General features: G+C 44.9%; 1 protein-coding gene across 6 annotated transcripts in view; it reads left to right on the plus strand.

Moving 5' to 3' along the window:
- Positions 1–14,697, plus strand: part of NIPAL3 (NIPA like domain containing 3) — a 51,794-nt gene extending 37,097 nt beyond the window's left edge. For 5 of the 6 annotated variants that reach the window (XM_024766656.1, XM_024766660.1, XM_024766657.1 and 2 more), the window contains 5 exons: positions 679–814; positions 2,693–2,781; positions 4,794–4,857; positions 6,571–6,665; positions 10,853–14,697. In XM_024766656.1, the coding sequence (XP_024622424.1) occupies positions 679–814; positions 2,693–2,781; positions 4,794–4,857; positions 6,571–6,665; positions 10,853–11,052 (584 nt within the window). In that variant the 3' untranslated portion in view covers positions 11,053–14,697. The other variant, XM_024766661.1, reaches the window with a different exon arrangement.
- Positions 14,698–24,813: the final 10,116 nt, after the last annotated feature.

Genomic DNA, 24,813 nt, shown 5'->3' on the forward strand with positions numbered 1-24,813 from the left:
AGTGAGGTGGGTGTATAGGAAGAAAAAATACTAGAACTGGTATTTATTTTTATCTCCGCCTTTTAAGTATATTTCCTACACATGTTTTATGATGTATATACCATATAAGCACAGTGTCACATGACTATAATTTTTAAATAAATGTATATATATTTGAAAAATATATACATATGCATAGGGGTATACATTCCAAAACATGTGGAGACCTCTGGTCTAAAGAAATGTTTTTAAAAATACCAGTGAGTAAGCATTTTAAAAGACCAAAAAAACAACACAAAAAACTCCTGAGCTCTGTACACACCACATTTTTCTTGTGATTGCCGTGAGAATGATACTCAAAAGAAGTTCATTTATACATTCGATTGTTTTGACCTTGCATTGTGTTCCAGACACAGTGCTGCCACTCTGGAGTTCAGAGTGAACTCACTACCCTTTCTTGGTAGAGTTTAGAAGGGCATTTGGAAATACCCTTTGGAGTTTTGCTTTCCTCTCTGCTTTCACGGGAGGGTACAAAAGAACCAATGCCAATAGGATCTTCTCACTGTGTAAATCACTGGCTGGGCTCTGCCCGTGTTCCCTGCATCTTGGTCACTTTGTCCTTTGAATTTATAAATTGTCCCCCCCCCGCCCCCCGCCACGTCTCTGAGGCTCCCACACATCCTCGTTAACCTTCTGCAGGCTCAATGACCGTGGTGACAGTGAAGGCTGTGGCCGGGATGCTCGTCTTGTCCATACAGGGGAACCTGCAGCTCGACTACCCCATCTTCTACGTGATGTTCGTGTGCATGGTGGCAACTGCTATCTATCAAGCCGCGTGAGTTGCAGATTCTTTTCCTGCTGGGCTTCCCCATGAAGGTCTCTTCCAGCTTCTGGGCCTGATTACCATTGTTTTTGAAGCTGTAGGGCAGGTAGAACATGCAAATGTTCTGTCGCCAGGGTTTGGCATCCACTGTGGAGAGAGAGGGGTCGCTAATTTGCTGAGTTATCACATGGAGGGGTGCCGTGCTGCTTGAAAAGCCTGGAGTGGATGTATTTTTCCCTCTGCCTCAAAATGTGAGAACCACGCAATCAGGGGCAGCCTTGATTCCCATCTGGACCAAGGCAGGTGCCCACTTCCGGGGCCTCAGAAGAAGCTGTGCCGTCCCCGTGAGGCACCCGTTTGTCTGCCTGGTGGAAGACAGAAAGTTGTCTCCAACTTTCTTGTCCTCAAGAAATCTGTCCAAGTAGAAGAGCAAGGTGATGGTTTCTGCCTCAGAAGCAGCAGTTCTGAGGGTAGGCCTGGGCCTTGCTCACGTCAGAGATCTGGTGCCCAGCAGGGGGCCTGGGCGAGCATATGACAAACCTGCCTGGGGACGGAGGGTGGACAGTGCAGGTTTCAGCGTGGTGCATGGGGCCGGTTCACCCCGGACAGGTCAGGCCCTGGACTCTAGCCGCTGGGGCTCGCCATCCACCAGCGGTGCCTCCGGGGAACACAGCGGTGACCGCTGCCACCTGGGTGCCCAGTGTAAGCTGTGCTCTCACTGCCTTCACAGGAACTTGAATTCATTTGGTCCCCACAACAATGATATCCTCATTTTGCATGTAAGGAACTGCTGCGAGAGGCCAGGAACTGGCGGAGCTGAGACTGGAACCCCGGCGTCTGTCTCCCTCCCCGTCCCGCGCCCCTCACCCCTCTGCTCTAGGCCTGCTCCTCAGCTTCTCCAAGACACAGATTCCCCGTCTGCAATGACAATAGCAACAGCCCCTACCTAACAGAGTCGCAGCAGGCTCTAGTAGGATCCAGGATAACGTCCAGTAAATAGTAGCTTCTTTTATGATTTTTGTTACTATTATTATGCTGAGTATGTAGTCCTCCTCCAATGATTCTGGTCATCACCCCTGAGCCCCTGTCCAATGCAAGGCTCTGTGCTGTGCCCTCCAGGGCTTATAAAGATGATCAGGTGCCCCACCCTCCTCGGGAAGCCTCTCACTCACACATCACACATTCATCAAGGCCTGCTGTGTACCGGGCCCGTGCTGGGCCTTCCACGCACAGAGACATGAGCGATAGTCACTGAACTCAAGGTGCTCACAGCCCTGGTCCGAGGACAGCCGGGTAAACAGACAATTACAGTTGGGTGGGAAGTGTGTTATGGTGTAAGGAACTTTGCGACAATAACCAAAATGCTATGCAGAGAATAGACAAAGAATATATTCCTAAATGATGGGGTGTTTATCCGCAGTGGAGAGGTTAGGAGTGACTCTAATTTACTCTCTCTTTTTCCTATATTTATTGCAGTGAGAGTTGAATTAAGAAGAAAATTTGTTTAAAAGAATAATTACAACATGAGGCAGGATGTGAAAAGCGCTACAGGAGTTTCTTGGACTGTTAAGGGCCCAGGAATGGCTTTTTAGTGGGTAGGGGATGCAGGGGACACAGAGGTGAGAAGGGCATTGCGGTGCTAAGAACTGTGTGGTCAGAGGTGTTGGACGGGGAGAGGGATGGGCCTCAGGCTGTGTGTCCAGAGGAAGAATAGAAGCAAAGCGTGGACCCCAGCCCAGGAGACACACAAGGCTGGCATCCTTATAATCCCAAGGAATATTCCTTCATGCCTCATCTTCGTATTTTCAGACCAAGCCTGCGGTCATCGGCTTTCACCTCGGCCTTTCGACATCCCCACAGCCCACTGACCAGAGTGCTTTTGTGTTGAAGGTTTTTAGGTCAAGCCTCACAGATGCATGACTCCTCTCTGATTGCCAGTGTGGGCTACATTCTATCCACTACCGTGGCTATCACAGCAGGTAAGGGTATGGTTGCTAGATTTCTGTCTTCTACCTTGACAGCAGGGACGTTACCCCAGTGTGGAGGGAAGGGGCGCTGCCTCTGTCAGAAGGCCAATTCTGCTGACTTGTTCTGCCTGTCACGGTTGTAGATGGTTTTGTGGGGAAAGCGCAGGATTTAGAGCCAGAGAGGCCTAGGTTTGCACCCCAGCACAGACACGGAGCTGTGTAGCTCTAGGAAAATCACTTCACCTCTCTGAGCCTCAGTTCCACATCCATAACATGGGAGTAATAATACTTTCCTCCTAGAATTGAAATATGTATAGTCCACATGTCCCCTACTTTGTACTGCTTGTGTTAGGTTTCTTTAACAGTTTTTACCATCATCTGCTAACTCCACAGCCTCCACGGGCCAAGTGACCACACATTTCTTCTGTATAATTTTTAGAGATCATGAGTATGTACATAACACGTGCTCAGTAAGTGATCATCATCTTTATTACATTCCCCTTTTCTTCTACTCCACCCCTATTTGTTTTTTCTTTTTCTTTCTGAGGTGGCTTCAGAGGCTGCAAGCATATTTGTGTGTGTGTGTGTGTCGGTTTTTTTTGTTTGTTTGTTTTTAAATGGCAATGGTGACTAAGATTTTCAGAGTAAAAAGACCAGTAACAACCAGTGTGCCTCCCTTTGAGGAAGGCCCGGCCGGAAAGCCATATATTTTGCACTGCAGTTTGGACAAGTGGTGCCCAAACTGGTGTTCACAGAGGTTAGAACAAGAGGGCACACAGCCTGCCAGGGCCTGTGCCGTGAGCGGGACCAGGGATTGAGCGGGGCTTGACCCAGAGCAGCCAGAAAGCTAACCTCATGCAGAGATTTAAGTCATGGTCAACAGCTTCGGTCCAGGCAAGACTGAAAGGGATAGAAACACCGTGGTTGAGTCCGCAGTCAGGCAGGGAATCAGGAGCTCCAGGCGGGGTTGGGGTGGTGGGGTGTGAAGTGGATCCAGACAGATGCTGGCTGCAGGGTGAGGGCGGCAGGCCTGTGGCACTGCCACACTGCAGGGTGTGACATCTGCCAGTCTCATGAGGTTAGAAAGCTCCGGCGGCTTAACCACGAAGCCTTGGTTTTCCATCTTAAGAAAGATGGGGGGGAAATGTGGTACATATATACAGTGGAATATTACTCGGCCATAAAAAAGAACGAAATAATGCCACCTGCAGCAATGTGAATGGACCTAGAGATTGTCATACTGAGTGAAGTTAAGTCAGTGAAAGACAAATATCATATGATATCACTTATATGTGGAATCTAAATAAAAGGTACAAATGAACTTATCTACAAAATAGAAATAGAGTTACATATGTAGAAAGCAAACTTATGGTTACAAGGGGGTAAAGGGGAGGGGAGGAATAAATTGGGAGATTGGGATTGGCATATACACACTACTATATATAAAATAGGTAACTAATAAGGACCTGCTGTATAGCACAGGCAACTCTACTCAGTACTCTGTAATGGCCTATATGGGAAAAGAATCTAAAAAAGAGTGGATACATGTATATGTATAACTGATTCACTTTGCTGTACACCTGAAACTAACACAACATTGTAAATCCACTATACTCCTATAAAAACTTAACAAAAAAGAAAAAGAAAGAAAGATGAGGGAGAGGAATGTGTAAAAACTGGGAAGTCTCTAGTTTAGCTCATAGTGTCGTTTCACTGGGGGAAGCTGGGCACAGGGTACTTGGGAATTCCGTACTCTTTCTGTGCATCTAATATTATCTCAAAATAAAAAGTTAAGAAACAAAAGATGGAGGTAAGAGGGGCCTAGGTGGGGGAGAAAGAGAAGACAGTCTATTCCCCCCAAATGGCTTTTATTCCATTCTGCTAATTTCTTACTAGGTGCAGTCGTAGTATTTTGGACCCCTTTGGTATTCTGTAGGGAAGGGAGCTTCGCCAGATCCTAAACAGACTGGCAGGTAGGTGATTTGAAAACAGCTCACCCGCATTTTCCATTCTTTGCTGCTCAGGTGCCACCTTCTACCTGGACTTCCTCGGGGAGGACGTGCTGCACGTCTGCATGTTTGCACTGGGGTGAGTGCCATCCTGCTCCCTGGCCCCGAATTCCAGGCAGGCTGCCCCTCTCTCCCTACCCCCTGCTCCAGCCTCTCAGGCAGTCCCTTAGAGCCAGAGGAGCAGCTGGCAGTGGGAGCTTTGTCCCCAGAGGTGAGCATTTCATTCCCCAAAGGGCTTTACTTTTCCTTTCTTCTCTTTTGGGCTTTAATCTCCTTGTCATTTCGAACACATCACAATTTGATGCAGGAAAGACTCTCAACCTCACCTCAGATCAAAGAAACGGATACTGAAGCTGAACAAGATGCCATCATTTTGCAAAACCTAACAGGAGGGGTAATGTCCCGTGTTGGCAAGAGGATGAGGAGCCCAACTCTCTGCCACAGTGTGAGAAGTTCTTTAATGTGGGAGGACAATTTGGCAATAACAGTGAAATTTTTAAATGAGCATGCTTCTTGATGCAGCTTTCCATTTCTAATCATTTATCTTGGAAAAGTAAATGATGGACGTAACGCCACATGTATGAGGGTGTTTGTTATTTTTTAAATTAATTGTATAAGCAAATAATTGGAAACAACCTAAATGCCCGTCAGTAAAATACAGGTTAAATAAATTACACATCTTCGTATAATTAAGTACCACACTGCCATTTTGAAAAATTGAGGTCAGTCTATTGGTACTGACGTAGAACCATGTCTAGGATACGTCGAATGAAAAAAGTTACATTTTTTAAAATGTATAGTATACCCTATGAGCCAGCAATTCCACATCTAGATATAGACCCAAAAGAAATTAGTTATATATATTGACAAAATGACTTGTACATGAATACTTATAGTAGCTTTATTCGTTATATACCCAAACTGGATACAACAGGAGAGTGGAAAACAAGTTCTGATATATTCAGACAGTGGATCAGATAATGCGTTCTACACAACAATAAAAAAATAATGAACTACTAATGCACACAACGAAGTGGATGCATCTTGAAAACATTTATCAGGCGAAAGAAGTCAGACATAGAAGAGTACACGCTGCATTGTTTAACTCACAAGAAGTTGAAGAACAGGCCAGTCGATTCTGTGGACGTCAGAACAGTGGTTTCCTCTGGGGAAGGGTCTGCATGAATGGGGAAGGGGCACAGGAAACTTTCTGTGGGTAAGGGATGGAAATGACTCCTCTATTGACCTGGGTGGTGATCCCACGAGTGTGTGCACAGGTAAGATTAATCAGGATTGTGCGTTTTATTGCCTGTAAATTATGCCTCAGTTTTTAGAAAGTGTGCTTGTTTATCTAAGCTCTGGAGAAAAGAGAAAAACAAAAAAAAGACTCTGGAAGAATATACACCTATAGTGGGGGCGAGTACAGGGACTTCCTAATTTTTACTTTCTCTGCTCCAGTATTGATTGAATTTAGGCCATAAAGAACTTTTCAATTAAAAAAAAAATCTTTAAAGGCAGGGTGCTGAGATGCAGGGTAAGTGGAGGTGAGGGTTTGGCCAAGGATGGCCTGATTTGTCCTGATTGAGGCTTGTGTGGGCTGCACGGGCTGTTATTATTTATCTCGCATCTGCTTCCTGCTGATCCCAGGCCCGGCCGCCTCTCAGGGCCGCTCAGCAGTGAGCCCACCTCCGCAGCCTGCCACCCTGTTTTCCCCTTTTTCCCATTACTCACGTTTGAAAGCATCCCTCCCAACCTCACTCTGGCCTTGTTTCTCTTCATCTGTGTTTGCCAGGTGCCTCATCGCATTCTTGGGCGTCTTCTTAATCACACGTAACAGGAAGAAGGCCATTCCCTTTGAGCCCTACATTTCCATGGATGCCATGCCAGGTAACATTCAAATCCAGCTGGCCAGCCCATCCACATAGAATGACTGCTACTTCCTGTTTAAAAAGACACAACCAGCCTCTGGGTTTGGTGCAGGGAAGGTGTGCTGTGCTATTATGATGTGACTGTCTCTCTTTTTTTTCTTTCTGTTTTTTTGTGGTTTTTTTGGTTTTTTGTTTGATCTCAGTTTGCAAGAGAGGAGGCAATGGCTGAGCCACCTCGATTGGTTTTGAGCACATCTTGCCAGTTCTCATGTCAATTTGGGGATCTTTTAAAGACAATTCTGATTCACACTGGATATAATTCTGATCTGCAGCCCCAGGCTTCATGCCTGCAAAAGGAAAAATCCAGTTCATCTCAGTGGAATGGAATGATCAGAGAGGGGAAGGAAAATAGGGTGAATGAAATTCAAATACCACAACCTCACTCCTTAGATTCCACAAGGGAGTGGATTGTTCTGGAGAGCCTAGTTCCCCAGGGAGCTCAGGGTTCACACTGAGAAGCACAAGTTCAAATGGCAGGAACGAAAATGTGTGAATCAGCTGAGTACTGCACAAATGGGAGTGATGGGGCTTGTAGAGAACTGGAGAGCACTTTCCAGCCTCAAGGGATTCAGATGAGAAAGTTAAGATGTTGGGCAGCCCCATCTAGATTTGCTGACCTAAATTCTATAGGATACTAGCGGCCCCTAGCTTTCACTCTTTAACTCAAATTTAATTTTTATTTTAGATATATAAGATGGAACTCTCTCCAAAGCATAATCTCCCACCCTCCATTAAGACAGTCTTGTGAACAAAAGACAGTCACAATGATGGAGTAGAATACTACTTAATAAAGTACTCGGGAGGCAGGTGTGTTCTCAGGGCTGACCAAGGTGCCCATGATTTAAATGGCCCCAGGGTTTATGTGTCTACTTTTTATATTATTTCTTCATCTCTTGCTATTAAGCTGTTGTCTGTCATTCTTGCTGTTACCAGCCTGCCTGTGTATAGCAGCTCCGTGTCAATCTTCTCATTTGACCCAAGTTGTTCGAATCATGTATAAAATTAAAATAAATAAGCTCTGAGTTGGGGCCTTAAGGTTTCTCCTACGAGTTAAGTGCATGAGCTTTAGTGCATGGACTTTTGAAACATCTAATCTGGCTGCTCAGATGCCTTTTTTGCTTACTTCCTTGTTTCTCGGCTGTGTTCCGGATAGATGAGGGCGCTGGATAGCTGAATTCCAGATAGGTGAGGTGTCAACTCTGTGTGTGCAAGTATGTGTATGTACATGTGTGTTTGTGTGTTTATAAACCGTGTATGTGTATACATCTATATAAGTATTTGCATATATGCAGATGTGTTTTCTGGTAGAAGATAGAAGGTAACCTAAGGTAATCTTAGGTATCCGCGTTCTGTGATCTGTTTGTGGACGTGGCTCTCGCTTCCTCTTTGTGCCTTGTGACCGGTGGGAAGTTGGATGTTGGAGAAAGGAGACCTGCCCTCATGCCGCGGCATGTCAGGACTTCTGAGTAGGCCTGGCTTCTGTGCTTTGAAGCTGAGCGTGGGCTTGGAGTTCAGATGACCTGGATTCAAATCCCAGCTCTCAACCACCCACCTGCTGAGTGACCTTGGGCGTGTGCCTGGACCTCCCAAGGCCTCTGACCCTCACTTGTAAATTGGGATTCCTTTTCCCAGGGTAGTGGGATAATATGTTAAAGGCCCCTTGCACAATGTCTGGGACCTGGTAGATGCCTGGTTGAATTTGGTTTCACTTTGTTTTTACTTGAAAAAAGACTGTGAAAATTTCAAACACTTGGTTGACCTGATGTCAGGTAAAATAAGAAGAAGAAAACTCTTAAACAGAGACGCTTTTCCAGCTGCTTGGTTTCCCTGGTCAGCATCAGGACCTCCCTGGCTTTGGGTCTAACCAGATTGATATCTTCACAACCAACTAGTAGTCACGGTTCAAGAGGCATTCAAGCTCTGAAAATTAACTACACGCCATAGTTAGGAGAGGCTTGAAATAATTCTAGCACCTGGAAGACTTCTAGAAAATGAGAAGGAGAAAAACAGCTGGCCTGGCTCTCACAGCTGGGCCTTGGTGTTCCTGGCTGAACATAGACCATTTCACAGAACATCAACATCACACAAGGTCATTCTGGGACTGTGATGGATCAAGACACAGACAGGACTATGCCATTGTCATGTCCAAACACAGACAAACATGAACATTGTCCAAACCATAAAAAGACCAACCATCCCCCTCACATGAGTGACTGCTGCTTCTTTACCAATCACAGCTTTAGTCTCCATCTAGTCTTCTTTCCTTCTAGATAACAATCATTAAGATCCCCAGTTATAGAATTATCCCCACTTCCTGACAGCATCTAATCCAAAGCAAAGCCCTGCTTCCTTAAACCCTCCTGAAATCACCTAACACAACCCAAATTCTGTAGTAAGTCCTTCTAATACCCTCTTACTGAAACAGCTCCCCGTGACGTACACCTCCTTCACTGAAATGAGTCAAGAAACCCAAATTTGTTAGACTGTAGGTGTATTCCTGGTGGGTTTTGGCTGGGGAACGTTGACAAAGCTAAACTATGCCTGGTAAGCCAACTCTCTTCCCTGAGGAATAGGCATCCCCTCATCTCCTCCCAATTCCCTCCCCAAAATCTAAACCACAGACTCTTAAACTGTACCCTTCAAATTCCCGTCAGCCGGGCTTCCCTGGTGGCGCAGTGGTTGAGAGTCTGCCTGCCGATGCAGGGGACACGGGTTCGTGCCCCAGTCCGGGAGGATCCCACGTGCCGCGGAGCGGCTGGGCCCGTGAGCCATGGCCGCTGAGCCTGCGCGTCCGGAGCCTGTGCTCCGCAGCGGGAGAGGCCACAACAGTGAGAGGCCCGCGTACTGCAAAAAAAAAAAAAAAATTCCCATCAGCCAAGGCTTGTGCAATGTGGAAGCAAAGGCCCTTCCACAGATTGGGTCTTCCCAGGCCATTTGCAGAGTAGGTAAGAGCATGGGCTTTGGTGTCAAATTCCAGCTCTGTCTCTCATTAGCTGTGTGTCCTTGAGCAAGTTACTTTACTTCTCTGAATCTCTGTGTTCTTCTCTGGAAAAGGAGGATAGTAGCATATTTCTGTCATAGGATTTGGGGGGATTAAGGTCTATAGGGAGCCCACACAGCATTCTGGTTAAGAGTGTGGGCTTCAGAATTTAAACCACCTGAGTCTGCACCCCAGAGCTGCCACTTGCTAGCTTGGCGACCTCAGGCAAGTTCCTTAACTTCCAACTGCCTCATTTTCCTAATCAATAGTTGTGCGAATCAAATGAGATAAAACTTTATAACTATCTAGAACAGTGTCTGCCACCAACTAAATGCTCAGTCCTCATCAGCCATTATCATTATTGCTGTTGTTGTTACTATTACTATTTAAAGCACTTAGCCCAGTGTGTCAGGCATAGGAAGCAGTCAGCTGTCAGCTGTTATTATCATCATGGTTTCATGGAAGATAATTTGCATTCAGTGTTTTTATTACTCAACCAGGGGGCAAGAGAATTTGAAGGGTCTTAATTCCCTACCAGGAAAAGAACTGGCCTCAGAGGAGGCCAGGTCCTACTTAACTAGGGGAATTGTAGACTACATTTAAAGGAATTAATGACTAAAGTCTTTGCCCTCAAATGTAAGTAGAAATCCAACATCAATGTGCCCAGAGGTAATAAGCAAAATCGCACCTCACTCCATATGTGGATCAGGGATGTTAATGTCAAGACTCTCCCTCTGAGCATCATAATACATGTGTCCCCATCATGTATCCATGACACAAAAGTTTTCGTCTTCTCTCAACAGTATAATGAAGTTTTCTGGATCCTGATTTAATTCAGCGAAAAGTGTTGGCATCTACCACGTTCCCAACGCAGTGCTGGCTCCACTTGCCCTGTGGCCCGGACATTCCCACCTCATTCTAAGCCAGTGGTTTCTTTTGACAGTGGCTGGTCTGTGTGCTTATTTCCTGAAGATTCATCCTTTGTTGCTTAGCAACCATAATATTTCTAGTGTGTATTTATGGGCGCTCTTTTTTTGTTCAATCCAAACCATTCAGGAAGTTGACAGTGCACATGTGATTAGTCTGTGGTAGGATAGAGGAGGATGAGATGCAGCCTCCTTTGGCCCCACTGCATAATGATTTGGGGGAAATGGATTTCATTTCAGGTATGCAAAACATGCATGACAAAGGGATGACCGTCCAGCCTGACCTCAAAGCTTCTTTTTCCTACGGGGCCCTGGAAAACAATGACAACATTTCTGAGATCTACGCTCCCGCCACACTGCCCATCATGCAGGAAGAACATGGCTCTAGAAGCGCCTCTGGGGTTCCCTATCGCGTCCTGGAACACACCAAGAAGGAGTGAGCCCACCTTGAAGGAGACTCACCTCCTCTCCATTTACAGCTGCTCAAGCCATGCTGATAGCGGTTCAACCCTTAATTCTAAAACTTGCCTTTCAAGTCTTATTTTTTTAATCCAAGAACTCTGTGGACGGGGATCTTGAAAAGCCTTTGTCTCTGGCAAAGGGTAGATTATCTTGGTCCTGGAAGTTTCAGATGATGAGGGTGGGGCTGGGGTGGGGGGCTGAAAGCAGTATTCTAGGTGGGCAGTACAGAGTTCAGCCTCTGCCTGATTTAGCCCAATGAGATTTGGAAAGCCGTTGTCATCCTTGAGGATGGGAACTGGGTTTCCCCAGTCAGTGACCAAAGGTGGCCACATTCTTTAGAGCTAAAGCAAGGCAGAGATTCTGCCCTTACTTTCCAAATCCATTGAAAGGCTGGAAACCTCCAAATCTAGTCTTCCCTCACCTTATGTGCAGACCTGATCTCTACCCACCTCCCTCTTGATACTGTTCTTGAGATAACCTTTGTGTCGCCTTCACATGGCATGGTGAACCAGCCCTGGGTGTAACATCCTGTCACTTGCCTGTAGGAAATGCACATCTGCTTTCTGATGGGCTGTGCCTCCCCGGTGAGGGTGTGCTTGATGTATTTATACTGGATCCACTCTGAAAACGAATTTGGTTTTGGTTCTGTGAATTACTTGGTTGCTTTCTTTCCCCTCAAAGGAACTGAGAAATTAAGAGAAGAAGGGGAAGAATAAGAAGGACAGGGGCAGGGGTCATGAGCCTTCAGCCCATAAAGGGAGAAAAATCCCTTTCATTTTGCAAGAGGTGATTGCATCACCTATAAAGGACGGACAGACAATCTGGCTGTTGTATGTGTATTTTCCTGCACACCAGGGTCCTCTGGGAAAACCAGGGGTGCTCATTTCAGAGACAGCCTCACTCACCTCTCCTCTCTCCTCTCCCTTATAGATTGACGAACCAAGCTTGAGTCATTGGTTTACTTCCTTGGGGTCAATAGACTCTTTGGGTCCTCATCCCCGTGCACATACATCTGGAAGAAGTAGGCATGCTCAGAAACGGGGCTGCTGCTGGCTGGCTGGCTGGCTGCGTACACGATTGTCTTCCCCTAGACTGACTGTATGCTTTTGAGAATGGCAGGTAAAGGTCTGCAAACTTTAATGAAAATAAGGATCCCCTAGGGAGTTTATTTAAAATACAGATTCCTACACCCCAACCACAGGTACTCTGATTAAGTGGGACTGGGACCGGGCCCAAGAGTCTGCATTCTTAACTGGCAGCTCAGGTGATCCTGAGGCAGGTAATCCTGCCTGTATCACACACCTTGAAAACCTAATAACTGAGAGAGACAGTCTGCTGAAACCCTGACACACCCCTGCTGGAAAGTTGGAATTACCATTCCTTGTTTCCTCTTGGGGGTTCATTTGGCAGGCCGAATAATCCCCATAGGATCCATGGCATTTCTGCATCCAGTGATTACTTCTTAGAACTACACTTCCTGCTTCCCTAGGCAGCCTTGAACTAACCGGCAAGATAACAGTGTTAATAGACCAGTGTCGATAGATCATTAACCTTTATGGGTTGTGCTTCATACTGATTTGATTTAGTACCTTGACTTCAAAACTGATATCTGTTGCCTGTGATAACCACTTCTGTATTGTGTCTTACATGCCTAAGAAGGCAACAGACTGTGACTTTTTTTTCCCTTTAGAATAGGTATCAAAACAGTATTTATGAGGCACTTACTATGTGTTAAGCATTTGGACAGTGAGGGCTACAAGTAATAAGACCCGGTTTCTGCACTCCAAGCCAGCCGTGAGAGACGCAAATACCTGGTCAACTATGACAGGGCAGGCCGAGTGCAATAGCGGACCACAGAAAATGACAGTTGTGGAGGTCCTGCTAAAGGTCAGGCCCTGAGCCCGGAACTGCGTATTCAGAATTGGAGATGATTTAGGCTCCACTCATTGATGGGTGGCAAATCTAGCTAAGATTTGGGCAAAGCATAGAAAGTAGGGTGATCACCCCCAGGCAGAGGGGCCAGCATTTGCAAGGACACAGAGATGGGTTGAGGCGGGTGGCAAAGGAAGAGCCAGGGTAGGTAATGGGAAATGAGCCTGGAAAGATAAGCAGCGGAGGTAGAATCATGGAGGGACTGGAAGGCCTGGCCGAGGAGTTTAAACATATCCTAGAGAACATGGGAGCCATTGATGGTTCACGAGGAAGAGAATGGCAGGATCCGCACTGATTGGAAAGGAGGCCCTATGCAGTTCGGAGGAAGACTCTGAAGGGGTAATAAAAGTCACTTTTCAAGGCCAGGCTGCACAGCTGCAGGAACAAAACACAAAAGGGGAATTAAAATCCAATTTCGCTGCTATTCACATTTTCCCAGTGATGTTTCTAACGTGGGCCGGGAGGGGGTGTGAGGGCAGAGTGGATAAAGGGAAGGTGAGCGGGGAGGCCATTTAAATGTGTCAAACCCAGGTGATCATTTGGTATCTTATGTGCTCCCAGCCTTACTCTGCCCCCTTCCCTTGGTTTTGTGTTGGGTCTTTTAACCTGGAGTCAGGCAAAAGCGATGAATGGATAAAAGCACATTGTAATCTCAGGTCAGCTGACGATCATGGGTTCAGTGCCACCCAGGAGCTGCCTTCAGGTTTGGGGCAACGGCGCCATCCCGTGAGGCTGAGTACAGGAAGGTTGTGCAGAGTTGCATGGTGGCTGCGGAGTGGAAGCCAGGGTAGGTGACCTGGGTCCCGGGAAGAACGGCTGATGTGGAGCCATGGTCCCCAGAATACTGACTCTGTCTTGGGCTGGCATCTCCCAGTCTTTGTCCCTGAGTGTAAATGGACGGTTTGCTGGTGGCAGATAAGCGGCACTTGCTGTTAGGGCGGGGCACAAGGACATCAGCTTTCCACTCACAGCCCTGACTCTTTATTTTTCTCATGGCTCTCACGTCGCCAAGCCCTCTCGAAGGCTCCAGGCAACAATACATATCCTGCCGCCATCTCCCTTCTCACAGCAAGGTCACCAAACTTGGGTTTCAGCTTTCCACTTGTTCTCTGGCTTCCTCTCCCCACCCCACTCTGTTCCCCTCTTCTAAAGGCTGGGATTCTGGGGTCCCTAATCAGACATTAAAAGCAGTTCTTCACAGATGGGTGCCTGCAGCTTTTGAAGGGACCTAAGCCCCATTCCACCCGCCCCCAGCCCTCCCACGAAGATGCAGGTCTGACATGCCATCACGTGAAGCCTCAGATCATGCGAGGGTTTTGCAGGATGGAATTGAACACTGGGTAGGCAAGGGAGGATTGACATCTCCATTGCTCTTCTGGTGGAAATGAGGCAGCTTGATGGCACAGTGTGGAGACGAGATGTCCATCGGGGTAGTGCTGGGGAATCTCCAACCCGCAGCCTTGTGAATTCCAAATCTGGTCCAACACTGGCTGACAGGCAAAAAATTTTACTGTGTGTTTCTCTGAGAAGCTGTGTAAATCAAGTCACCTTAGAATATATTCTATGTGGAAGCCCACATTTTGTCGATTTAGTGACTAAAGTATAGCATGTCTTATTTTTCAAAAAAATGTATGTGCTATGTGCAAATAGCATTATGAAGTGGTATTTAATTAAAGAGAAAATCCATGTGATGCCTGTTGAGTTTGAGTCTTTTATGTTTGGTTAATACTTTCCAGAGTTATCTACGACAGTGCTGTCCAATGGAACTTTCTGCAGCGATGGAAATGTTCCATGTCTGTGCTGCCCAAACGGCAGCCACTATCCACGTGTGGCTATTGAGCACGTTAAACCTGGTGAGTGCAACCTAGGAATCGGATTTTTAGTTTTATTTAAATTCAATTATCTTAAATATCCACGTATAGCTAGTGGCCGCTGTAGAAACCGTGCAGATCTAGAGATGCCCGTGATTGTACTTAAGGCTGAATTAAGCACTTTTTCCCCCCCGCAGTGGTGAAGAGTATAGACTCGTGGCCGCACTGCCTAGGTTTGATTCTTGGCTCTACTACTTATTAGCTGTGTGGTCTTGAACAAGTTGTTTAAACTTTCTGTGCCTCGTCTGTAAATCCGGGATAGTAATGGTCGCTTCCTAAGGGTTATTATGGGGATCAGGTGAGTTAATAGCTGTAAAGTCTTAGAACTATGTCCGGCATCCCATCAGGACACTGTATAACACTGAAGCAATGGTTTCCTTATTTACTTATTTATTTACTTATTCACTTTGAAATTGTATAATGAACACTTGTGATTTTTCTTAAGTAATTCTAAGCAAATGTGTCTCTCTTCATTCTAAGTTTCCAATCTACAAAGACAGGTGTGGAATAGAGCCTAAATCTTTATTTATACCCACACACAGAGAATAATGTATACATACTCATACATTTAGTAAGCACTTATTATATGCCACACACTATACTAAGACTTCATGTACATCTCAATTCTCCTTTATAACAATTCCATGAGGTAAGTTTTAATATTATCCCCATTTTACAGATGAAGAAACTGAGACTCAGGTCATATAGCTGGTAAATAGCAGAACTGCTATTTGAGCCCAGATCTGCCTGACTTCAAAACCTGAGCTCTTCATCCCTCTGCTGTGCTGCCTTTCCTGGTGTGGTTGAATTTCCATGGGGTAAGTTCACCACACATTAGGATTTCACCTTTATCTGACAAATAAAAAGGATGTACAGTTTCTAAGAAGGATGCAGACTGAAAGAACAGAATGCCCCCTGAGCCCAGTTCATATGTTGAAATCTAATCCCCAGTGTGATGGTTTTTGGAGGTGGGGTTTTGGGGAGGTGATTAGAACATGAGGTTGGAACCCTCATGAATGGGATTAGTGCCCTTATAAAACAGACCCCAGAGAATTCCCTCATCCCGTCTGTCCAGTGAGAACATGGGAAAAAATACCCTACTATACTATTATTTCATTAAAACAGGACATCAGCACCCAAATAATAAGAGCAAAATCTCAAAACAAAGGATAATCCTTGAAACTGAATAATTTAGCTTTATGAAAAATATAGGACAGACTCATTATTTGCCTCATTTTCTTGCAGGCCTGTAAGATGAAACCAGCATTAGGGAACCTAACCTGGTTTGACGCAGCTCAAACTTGGTATTACTTGTGAGGAAAGGGGGGCTAGTTAGCTGTAGACACAGGACTAAAACTGTCTTATGAGCTCTAGTCCGTCCCCTTTCCACTGCATCACTGAGTCGTGCTATATCCTACATCCTACATCCACCCCATTCATTGAGTTTTAACTCAGTGCCAGGCCCTGTGCTAAGCACTTTACATCCATTATCGCAATGTATTCTTTCAACAGCCCTGCAAGGAACCTGTTCAATCCCTGATTAACAAATACAGAAACTGAGACTCTAAAGAAATTCAGTCATTTGGGTGTGTAAGCCGCAGAGCCTGGATTCAAACCCAGATATAACTGATTCCAAAGTCTGTACTTTTTTTTTAAATCCCATCCTCCATACGTCAATAGACAACACTTTGGTACCTTTACGTTCTTTGTTCGTGTTTAAGCATAAAATGCCACTTGCTAGCCAGATATAACTGATTCCAAAGTCTGTACTTTTTTTAAAATCCCATCCTCCATACGTCAATAGACAACACTTTGGTACCTTTACGTTCTTTGTTCGTGTTTAAGCATAAAATGCCACTTGCTCTGAGTCTGGAGGAGCACAAGGGCATTAACTTTCAATCTTCACCGTTGCCCTGGGCCAAGGCATCTTTTGTTCCTTTGGTACACTGAGTTGATGGTATTTTAGGCAACTGTTGTATCAATCAGGGTCCAGTCAGGTGACAGAAACCACGCCAGTTTTTAGAACAGAAATTTTAATACAAAGAATTGGTAACTAGGAATGAAGCTGTTCACTAGGCAACTGAAAGGGTACAGAGACCGCTAAGTATCAACAGATAAGACACAGCTCCCACCCCCGAAGGCTGGGGGGAATAAAGGAAGAGGTTGGAATGATTACAACTTACGTGCCTGGAGGAGGGGCCCCGCGGAGCCGAAACTCAGAGGAGCTGAAACGGAGGCTGATGCTCTGCCTCAGCTTGGAGGAAGACCCTGGAAAACTGGGACCCAGGCCCACGAGCCTCTGGATAAGCCCTGGAGACCACAGATGAAGAAGCCACACTCTCTGAACTTAAGTGGGAGAAAAAACAATTTAATTATGCCAAAAATATTTGTTAGAGTTTCCCATTCAATATGGAGCCTAAGCACATGCATTCACCTCCTCTCCATCCCAGAGCGGCTTTGGGCTTAAAGTCAGTAGGTATCAAGAACAAGAGTGCTCTGGGCAGCAATCCGAGGGATTGCCGTGCCGACAGGCACAGAGTAGCTATGCCCCAGTTGAAGCCCTAAGAATTACTCTAAACAGTGGAAGTGATTTGGCTGTAGAGGGCCCACGGTAAGGATACTGCGGCGGGGAGGGAGGAGGGCGGGGTCAAGATGGAGCTGAAGAAAAGAATGGACCTCTAGAATAACCAGGAAGAGAAATAAGGAAAGACAGCCCTGTGCAGGCATGATAGACACTGAAGCTCCCTACCCCTAGAGTCAGTATTGCTTATTTTTGCCTGCGTCCCCAGGCAGCCTGCCGGCTCCCCACTCACACACCTGAAGGGGAAGCTGATGGAGAGACCCCGTTCACTTCCTCAGAGACAAAAGTTACCCCTCCCACGGAGGGGACCATAAGCCTTTGAATAAACAAACCCACACGACTGCGAAGGAAACCCACCCGACTCTCTGCAGGAAGCAATATAGCTCTTCATTCGTAAGTGGGAGTTGTCCACCGAGATACAAGGCATTTGAAGAAATCCAACAACACAAAAGAGGAAGACTAAAATTGTTGAGGTGAAACAAGAATGGCAGGATAGTGTAGTCAAAGCCGGCAATAGTCCACAAGGATTCATTAAATTGTCATCTCTGTTTTTGTGTATGCTTGAAATTTTCATAATAAAAAGTGAAAAAGTGGTGTTTTGAGCACTTGTCATGTGCTAAGTACATACATACAGCAATGAAAAAAAGAGAAACTCCATACAAAGGAGTCAGAAAACGAAGCAAACAATATAAAGTGTGATGGTTAATACAATTGAGGGACTGATGATGGAATTTCATGGGGCCAGGACTAAGCAGGAAACAAGAGAACCCAGAAGGGGAGACGGAAGCTGTGGACATGGCCCTGAGTGCGGTGGAGAGCAGGCACTGTGTCTCAGCCCCAGAGCCCGGGCTGAGCTGGGCCCGCAGTTCAGGAGAAGGCGGAGACGACTTTTCAGTCCAAACTAAGGTATCTGCAGGGCCAGCTACATAACATCCAGAACCCGGTGCAAAACGAAAGTGCAGGGGCCCAAAAAGTGAGAAGAAGTGCCATTAAAGGGACCATTTTTTACCATTCATGTTTATGTTATGCAATACCCATTTTAAATGCAAATATAAGAGCACTAACTAATAAGGAAATCACTGATATGACACAATTCGTATTTCATTGCTTGTACATGAATAAGTATTGTGTTCTTACCTGAACAATGGAAATCCTACACCAAACTGACTCAACTGTTTTTATTTCTTAATGGGTGTACACATATCCTACCAACATTCTCAGCCTTCAGCTTTTTGATGAGTAAAGAAATAAAAAGAGAAGGAGCTGTGGGTGGCCTGAGCTTTCCCTTTCCATCTAGGTCGTCATTTTCAGCGGATGTGGTTGTCTGATAGGCTGATACAGGGAAGTAACACGTGTAAGAAGGACGTGATGGGGATCCTTGTCCGTTGCCCCCTTCCTGCATTGGAAGAAAGTTTCAGTTGGAATGGAAAGTGTAGCCTCTCTAGAATGTCAGCCCTTCCGCACTCCCACCCCTACCCCCACTGAATCACAGGCCTAACGGTCACCTAGGATTTGCCTCGAGCACGCCTGATGAGGACATTAGGAACGCTATGTGCAAAGAACGCCACACACACGTTGCTTTTAACTCCTCTGCTCGCGTGCATGTGGCACCCATCAGACCCTGCTGACAAACAGAAAGATGTTCAAAGATAAAATTATTAAGCACTTCAAGATGGCAAACGCAGAGCATTAAACCAAGTGTGAGGCCCTTTTGAGTGTGGGGTCGTGTAGGAGTGCACAGTTCACACATGCCTGGAAAGCTGGCTCTGGCTCTCTAGGGGCTTTCCCAAGACCCCCACGTGGTGCCCACTTATGTGGACTCATAGTAGCAAACTGATAGGTCCTCAGTGTGAAAGGTGCTCTGAATCCAGATCAATCTGGGTCTCATCTCATGAACGACAGCAAACTCCTTTTACCGATCTGTGTTCTTGGACTCTTTAATCAATAGAAATGGATGAGGCCAGACAAGGAATTCAGGTAAGGCTTTATCGCTGCAGCACAAGGGAGCAAAAGCATGTAACAGGTGTCCTTGCGCACTCCCTGAGGGGGTGACAAGCTGGTCCCTTAAATGGGGTGGGGGGGTGGGTCGGTGGGTAGGCCAGAGGGGCAGCTTAGGTGGTCTGCCCACCCCCTTGTAGGGATCATGCGCAGGACCCTGCCTTTGCTCCTGGCACCTCAGAGGTGGCAGCTGGGTTTTGGCCTTGTTGTACCTCATTGTTCATATTTTGCCCCAACTGCACATGTGGGCAGTTATTTTTAGTTCCTTAGAGTTTCTTGTATTCTGCTGGTCGAGGAGATATTCGTCCAGGTGCAAGTACTGCAGCAAAGGGTCCTAGGTCCCAGGTCCCAGGTCCCAACCTGTAATAGGAATAGAAGAGAGTTTTACGTGAGCCAAACTGAGGACTATAGCCCATGAGACAGCCTCTCGGATAACTGAGGAACTGCTCTAGAGAACCATGGTTTTCAGCACAATTTTGTATCTTGTCAGGACAAAGAAAACCAAATAAGTCAGGGATACATTCCTTCAAGGTTTAAAAACAAACAAACAGATCAGCACATACACAGCAAGTCAGTATGGCCTTGGCACCTGGGAAGGGAGTCTTATCATCAAAGGAGTACTAGCATTGGCATCCCAGGAAGGGAGGCATTTAATCTTTATTTTTAACATGGACTTTCTTTACTTCTGGTCAATATGTCCTTTTCTTTAATGATTAAAGCAGATGTACAATGTTTGTTTGATAGGCCACAAACAGGCTGTGTTAGTTAGCATAAAATCAAGTTAACCCATGTATAAGCCAGAATGACTTCCCCATAGCTCAATATGTGAAAATGTCTTTCATTGCTCTTAAAAGGTGTTGGTGTCCATTCTGACTGAAATAAATCACAGATTCAAAGAAAGAAAGATTCAAAGAAAGAAAGAAAACAAACTCTACTCTATGGGCCTTTCCAGTATGCTGCTGCCACTTTAAAAACTGAAAAACTGTAAATTCAGAAAATGGTCAGAGCTACCTGGGATACTTTTTATTCTTCCAGTTTTATTAAGATATAATTGACATACAGCACTGTATAAGTTTAAGATGTACAGCATTATGATTTGACTCACACACATCATGGAATGATTATCACAGTAAGTTTAGTACACGGGATACTTTTGAAGTAAAAGAGCAAGGTAGGTGTCTGAGTCAATTCCTCTCAAGTCAAATCACCTAAAGCCGACAGCTTGATTTGTTGGATAAATGTGCTTATCTAATTTACATTTCAGCCGTAACCCATTCAACCCAGGCCTCACCAGACCATGACTTTGGCTAATAATACTTTTCCTTTTTATACCCAGACTATTATAGCACAAGCTTCTAATAGCTGGAAATTAACCACTTCGATGTGACATTCTCTTCCCCAGCCCCATCTTCTGCTTTTTTGAGAGATTCTCAGGAAACATTTCAAGTGTACTGTGTGCTCTGTAACATCTCTTGGGTTTTCCTTTTTTAATTACTCCTCTTGCCATGACCTCTGCTCTACCAGCCGCTTTGAGACCATCACTGAGCTGGGTCAGCTGCCCCCTGCTGGTGACCTCCCACTGATATATACTCCCCCTACCCTCTCTGGTCCTTACAGTAGGTCTCCCCCTCCAGAGCATGGGTCAGGCCTTCAGCAGCCCCTGGAAATAGCTTCTTGTGAGCCCAAACAGAACCACAGGAACCCTTCACAAGCAGGAATCTCATCTGGTTCCAGGTAGGCCTCCACACCATGGGGCTAGCTGCCCATCCCCTTTCTCCTCCACCAGGTTTCTCTGAGCACCTGAGAACCCAGACCTGACTAATCCCACTGAGCCCTGAAAGAACAAGTCTTTCCTCAAGAATTTGGCTTCGTCAAAAAAAAGCCCAACTCAGTGGTCCCTCCCAGAACTGAGGCAACTCAGCCTGGTCCTTTAGACACTGGCAACATCAAGATGAATGCTGGTAGCATTTGAAAACCACTCAGTGGCCACACACATTGTAGTACAACTGTGCCCATGATCTCTGGTCTGGTCATTTAGGTGGGTTTTTTTTAGTGTCTTCTAGATCTCCGGTGATATTGCTCCCTGACTGAAGGAAGATCACATGGCCTGTCCAATAATAGCTAAGAGAAGCACAGAGCAGGACACAGGGAGGCAGCACAGTATCAAGGCTAAGAGTACAGGCTCTGGAGCTTACTTTCTCTGAAACCTTAGGAAAGTACATAACCCCTCCAAACCTCAGTTTCCTCATCTGTAAAATTGGCATGGTAATACTGCCTCCCTTGCAGTTTGTTGTAAGGATGTAATATACAACAATGCCTGGTACTGAGTGACGTCTAAATAACATTAGCTACTGTTATTATTTTTCTTTAAGCTAGGGAGCAGTATAAATAGAGGCACAGAGCCACAGGCCAAAGTCAAAGAGCTAGGTGCTTAGATTTTGGCTTCTTGCATTGTATTTGGGGCTTGGCCACCTTTGGGAGGCCTTTTGAATAGACATGTATCTCATCTACTCATGAATGGATTTTTACAAGTTTAACCTTATCACCAAGCTTGTGGGTATCTTTTTGAAGACGCCCTTGCATACACAGTTTCTAAAACTACCAAGCTAGTCTCAGTCATACCTAAGGATAAAATCTTCCAGTTGCCAAGGTATGCAAATGCAATGGACTGAATGTTTGTGTGACCCCCAAATTCATGTGCTGAAACCCTAATCCCAATGTGATGGTATTTGGAGGTGGGGCCTTTGGGAGGTAATTAGGTCATGAGGGCAGAGCCTTCATGCATGGGATTAGTGCCCTTATAAGAAGAGGCGATGCCAACAAATTGGACAACCTAGAAGAAACAGACAAGTTTCTAGAAACCTACAGCCCACCAAAACTGAATCAAGAAGAAATAAATAATTTGATCAGACCGATCACTAGAAGTGAAATAGAATCTATAATAAAATAAATTCCCTGCAAGCAAAAGTCCAGGACTGATGGCTTCACTGAGGAATTCTACCAAAACATACAAAGAAGAACTTATACTGATCCTTCTCAAACGCTTGCAAAAGACTGAAGAGGAGGTAACACTCCCAAAGCCATTCTATGAAGCCACCACCCTGATAAAGATACTACCAAAACCAGACAAAGATACTACCAAAAAAGAAAATTACAGGCCAATGTCTTTCATGGACATAGATGCAAAAATTCTCAATAAAATACTAGCAAGCCAAATCCAACAACACATAAAAAAGATCATAGACCACAATCAAGTTGGGTTCATCCCAGGGTCACAAGGATGGTTCAACATACACAAATCAATCAATGTGATACACCACATCAACAAAGAAGATGACTAAAACCACATGATCATCTCAGTAGATGCAGAAAAAGCATTTGATAAAATTCAACATCCATTCATAATAAAAAAAAGGAAAAACGTTACCAAAGTGGGTATAGCGGGAACATATCTTGACATAATAAAAGCTATTTATGACAAAACTACAGCCAACATAATACTCAATGGTGAAAAGTTGAAAGCCTTCCCACTAAAATCTGGAACAAGACAAGGATGCCCACTCTCACCACTTCTATTCAACATGATATTGGAAGTCCTAGACAGAGCAATCAGACAAGAAAAAGAAATAAAAGTTATTCAGATTGGAAGGGAAGAGGTAAAATTGTCATTATGTGCAGATGACATGATACTATATATGGAAACCACTAAAGTCCTAGGAGTCTTTAGTGGTTTCCATATATAGTATCATGTCATCTGCACACAACACAAAAACCACTAGGACTGACAAATGAATTCAGCAAGGTAGCAAAATACAAGATTAACATGCAGAAATCTGTTGCGTTTCTTTACATTAACAATGAAACATCAGAAAAATCCTTTTTAAAATCACATCAAAAAAGAATAAAATACTTAGGAATAAACCTGACCAAGTAGGTGAAATACTTATACACTGAGGACTATAAAACACTGATAAAAGAAGTTGAAGATGATTTAAAGAAATGGAAAGATATCCCATGCTCTTGCATTGAAAGAATTAATATTGCTAAAATGGCCATACTACCTAAAGCAATCTTCAGACTTAATGTGCTCCCTATCAAATTACCCATGAAATTTTTCACAGAACTATCAATAGAACAAATAATCCTAAAATTTACATGGAGCCATAGGAGACCCAGAATTGCCAAAGCAATCCTGAAGAAAAAGAACAAGGCTGGAGGCATAACCCTCCCAGACTTCAGACAATACTACAAAGCTATAGTTATCAAAAGAGCATGGTATTGGCACAAAAACAGACATATGGATCAATGGAACAGAAAAAAGAGCCCAGAAATAGACCCACACACCTATGGTCAATTAATCTTTGACAAAGAAGGCAAGAATATACAATGGAGAAAAGATAATCTCTTTGGCAAGTGGTGTTGGAAAAGCTGGACAGTCACGTGTAAGTTAATGAAGTTAGAACACACCCTCACACCATACACAAAAATAAACTCAAAATGGCTTAAAGACTTAAATATGAGGCAGAACACCATAAAACTCCTAGAAGAGAACACGGGCAAAACATTCTCTGACATAAATCAGAGCAATGTTTTCTTAGTTCAGTCTCCCAAGGCAATAATAAATAAAAGCAAAAATGAGCAAATGGGACCTAATCAAACTTAAAAGCTTTTGCACAGCAAAGGAAACCATAAACAAAACAAAAAGACAATCTACAGACTGGGAGAAAATATTTGCGAACAATACAACTGACAAGGGCTTAATTTCCAAAATATATAAACAGCTCATACAGCTCAATAACAAAACAAACAAACAGGGCCTCCCTGGTGGTGCAGCAGTTAAGAATCTGCCTGCCAATGCAAGGGACACAGGTTCGAGCCCTGGCCAGGGAAGATCCCACATGCCATGGAGCAACTAAGCCCATGCGCCACAAGTACTGAGCCGGAGCTCTAGAGCCCACAAGCCACAACTACTGAGCCTACGTGCCACAACTACTGAAGCCTGCGTGCCTAGAGCCCACGCTCCACAACAAGAGAAGCCACGACAATGAGAAGCCCTCGCACCACAACGAAGAGTAGCCCCTGCTCACCGCAACTAGAGAAAGCCTGCACACAGCAACAAAGACCCAATGCAGCCATAAATTAATTAATTAATTTAAAAAACAAACAAACCAAAAAAACCCAATCAAAATGTGGGCAGAAGATCTAAATAGACATTTCTCCAAAGAAGACACACAGATGGCCAACAAACACATGAAAGAGTGCTCAACATCACTAATAATTAGAGAAATGCAAATCAAAACTACAATGAGGTACCACCTCACACTGGTCAGAATGGCTGTCATTAAAAAGTCTACAGA

The sequence above is a fragment of the Neophocaena asiaeorientalis genome, unplaced genomic scaffold (assembly GCF_003031525.2).
Source record: "Neophocaena asiaeorientalis asiaeorientalis breed wild unplaced genomic scaffold, Neophocaena_asiaeorientalis_V1.1 scaffold79, whole genome shotgun sequence".
NCBI lineage: Eukaryota > Metazoa > Chordata > Mammalia > Artiodactyla > Phocoenidae > Neophocaena > Neophocaena asiaeorientalis.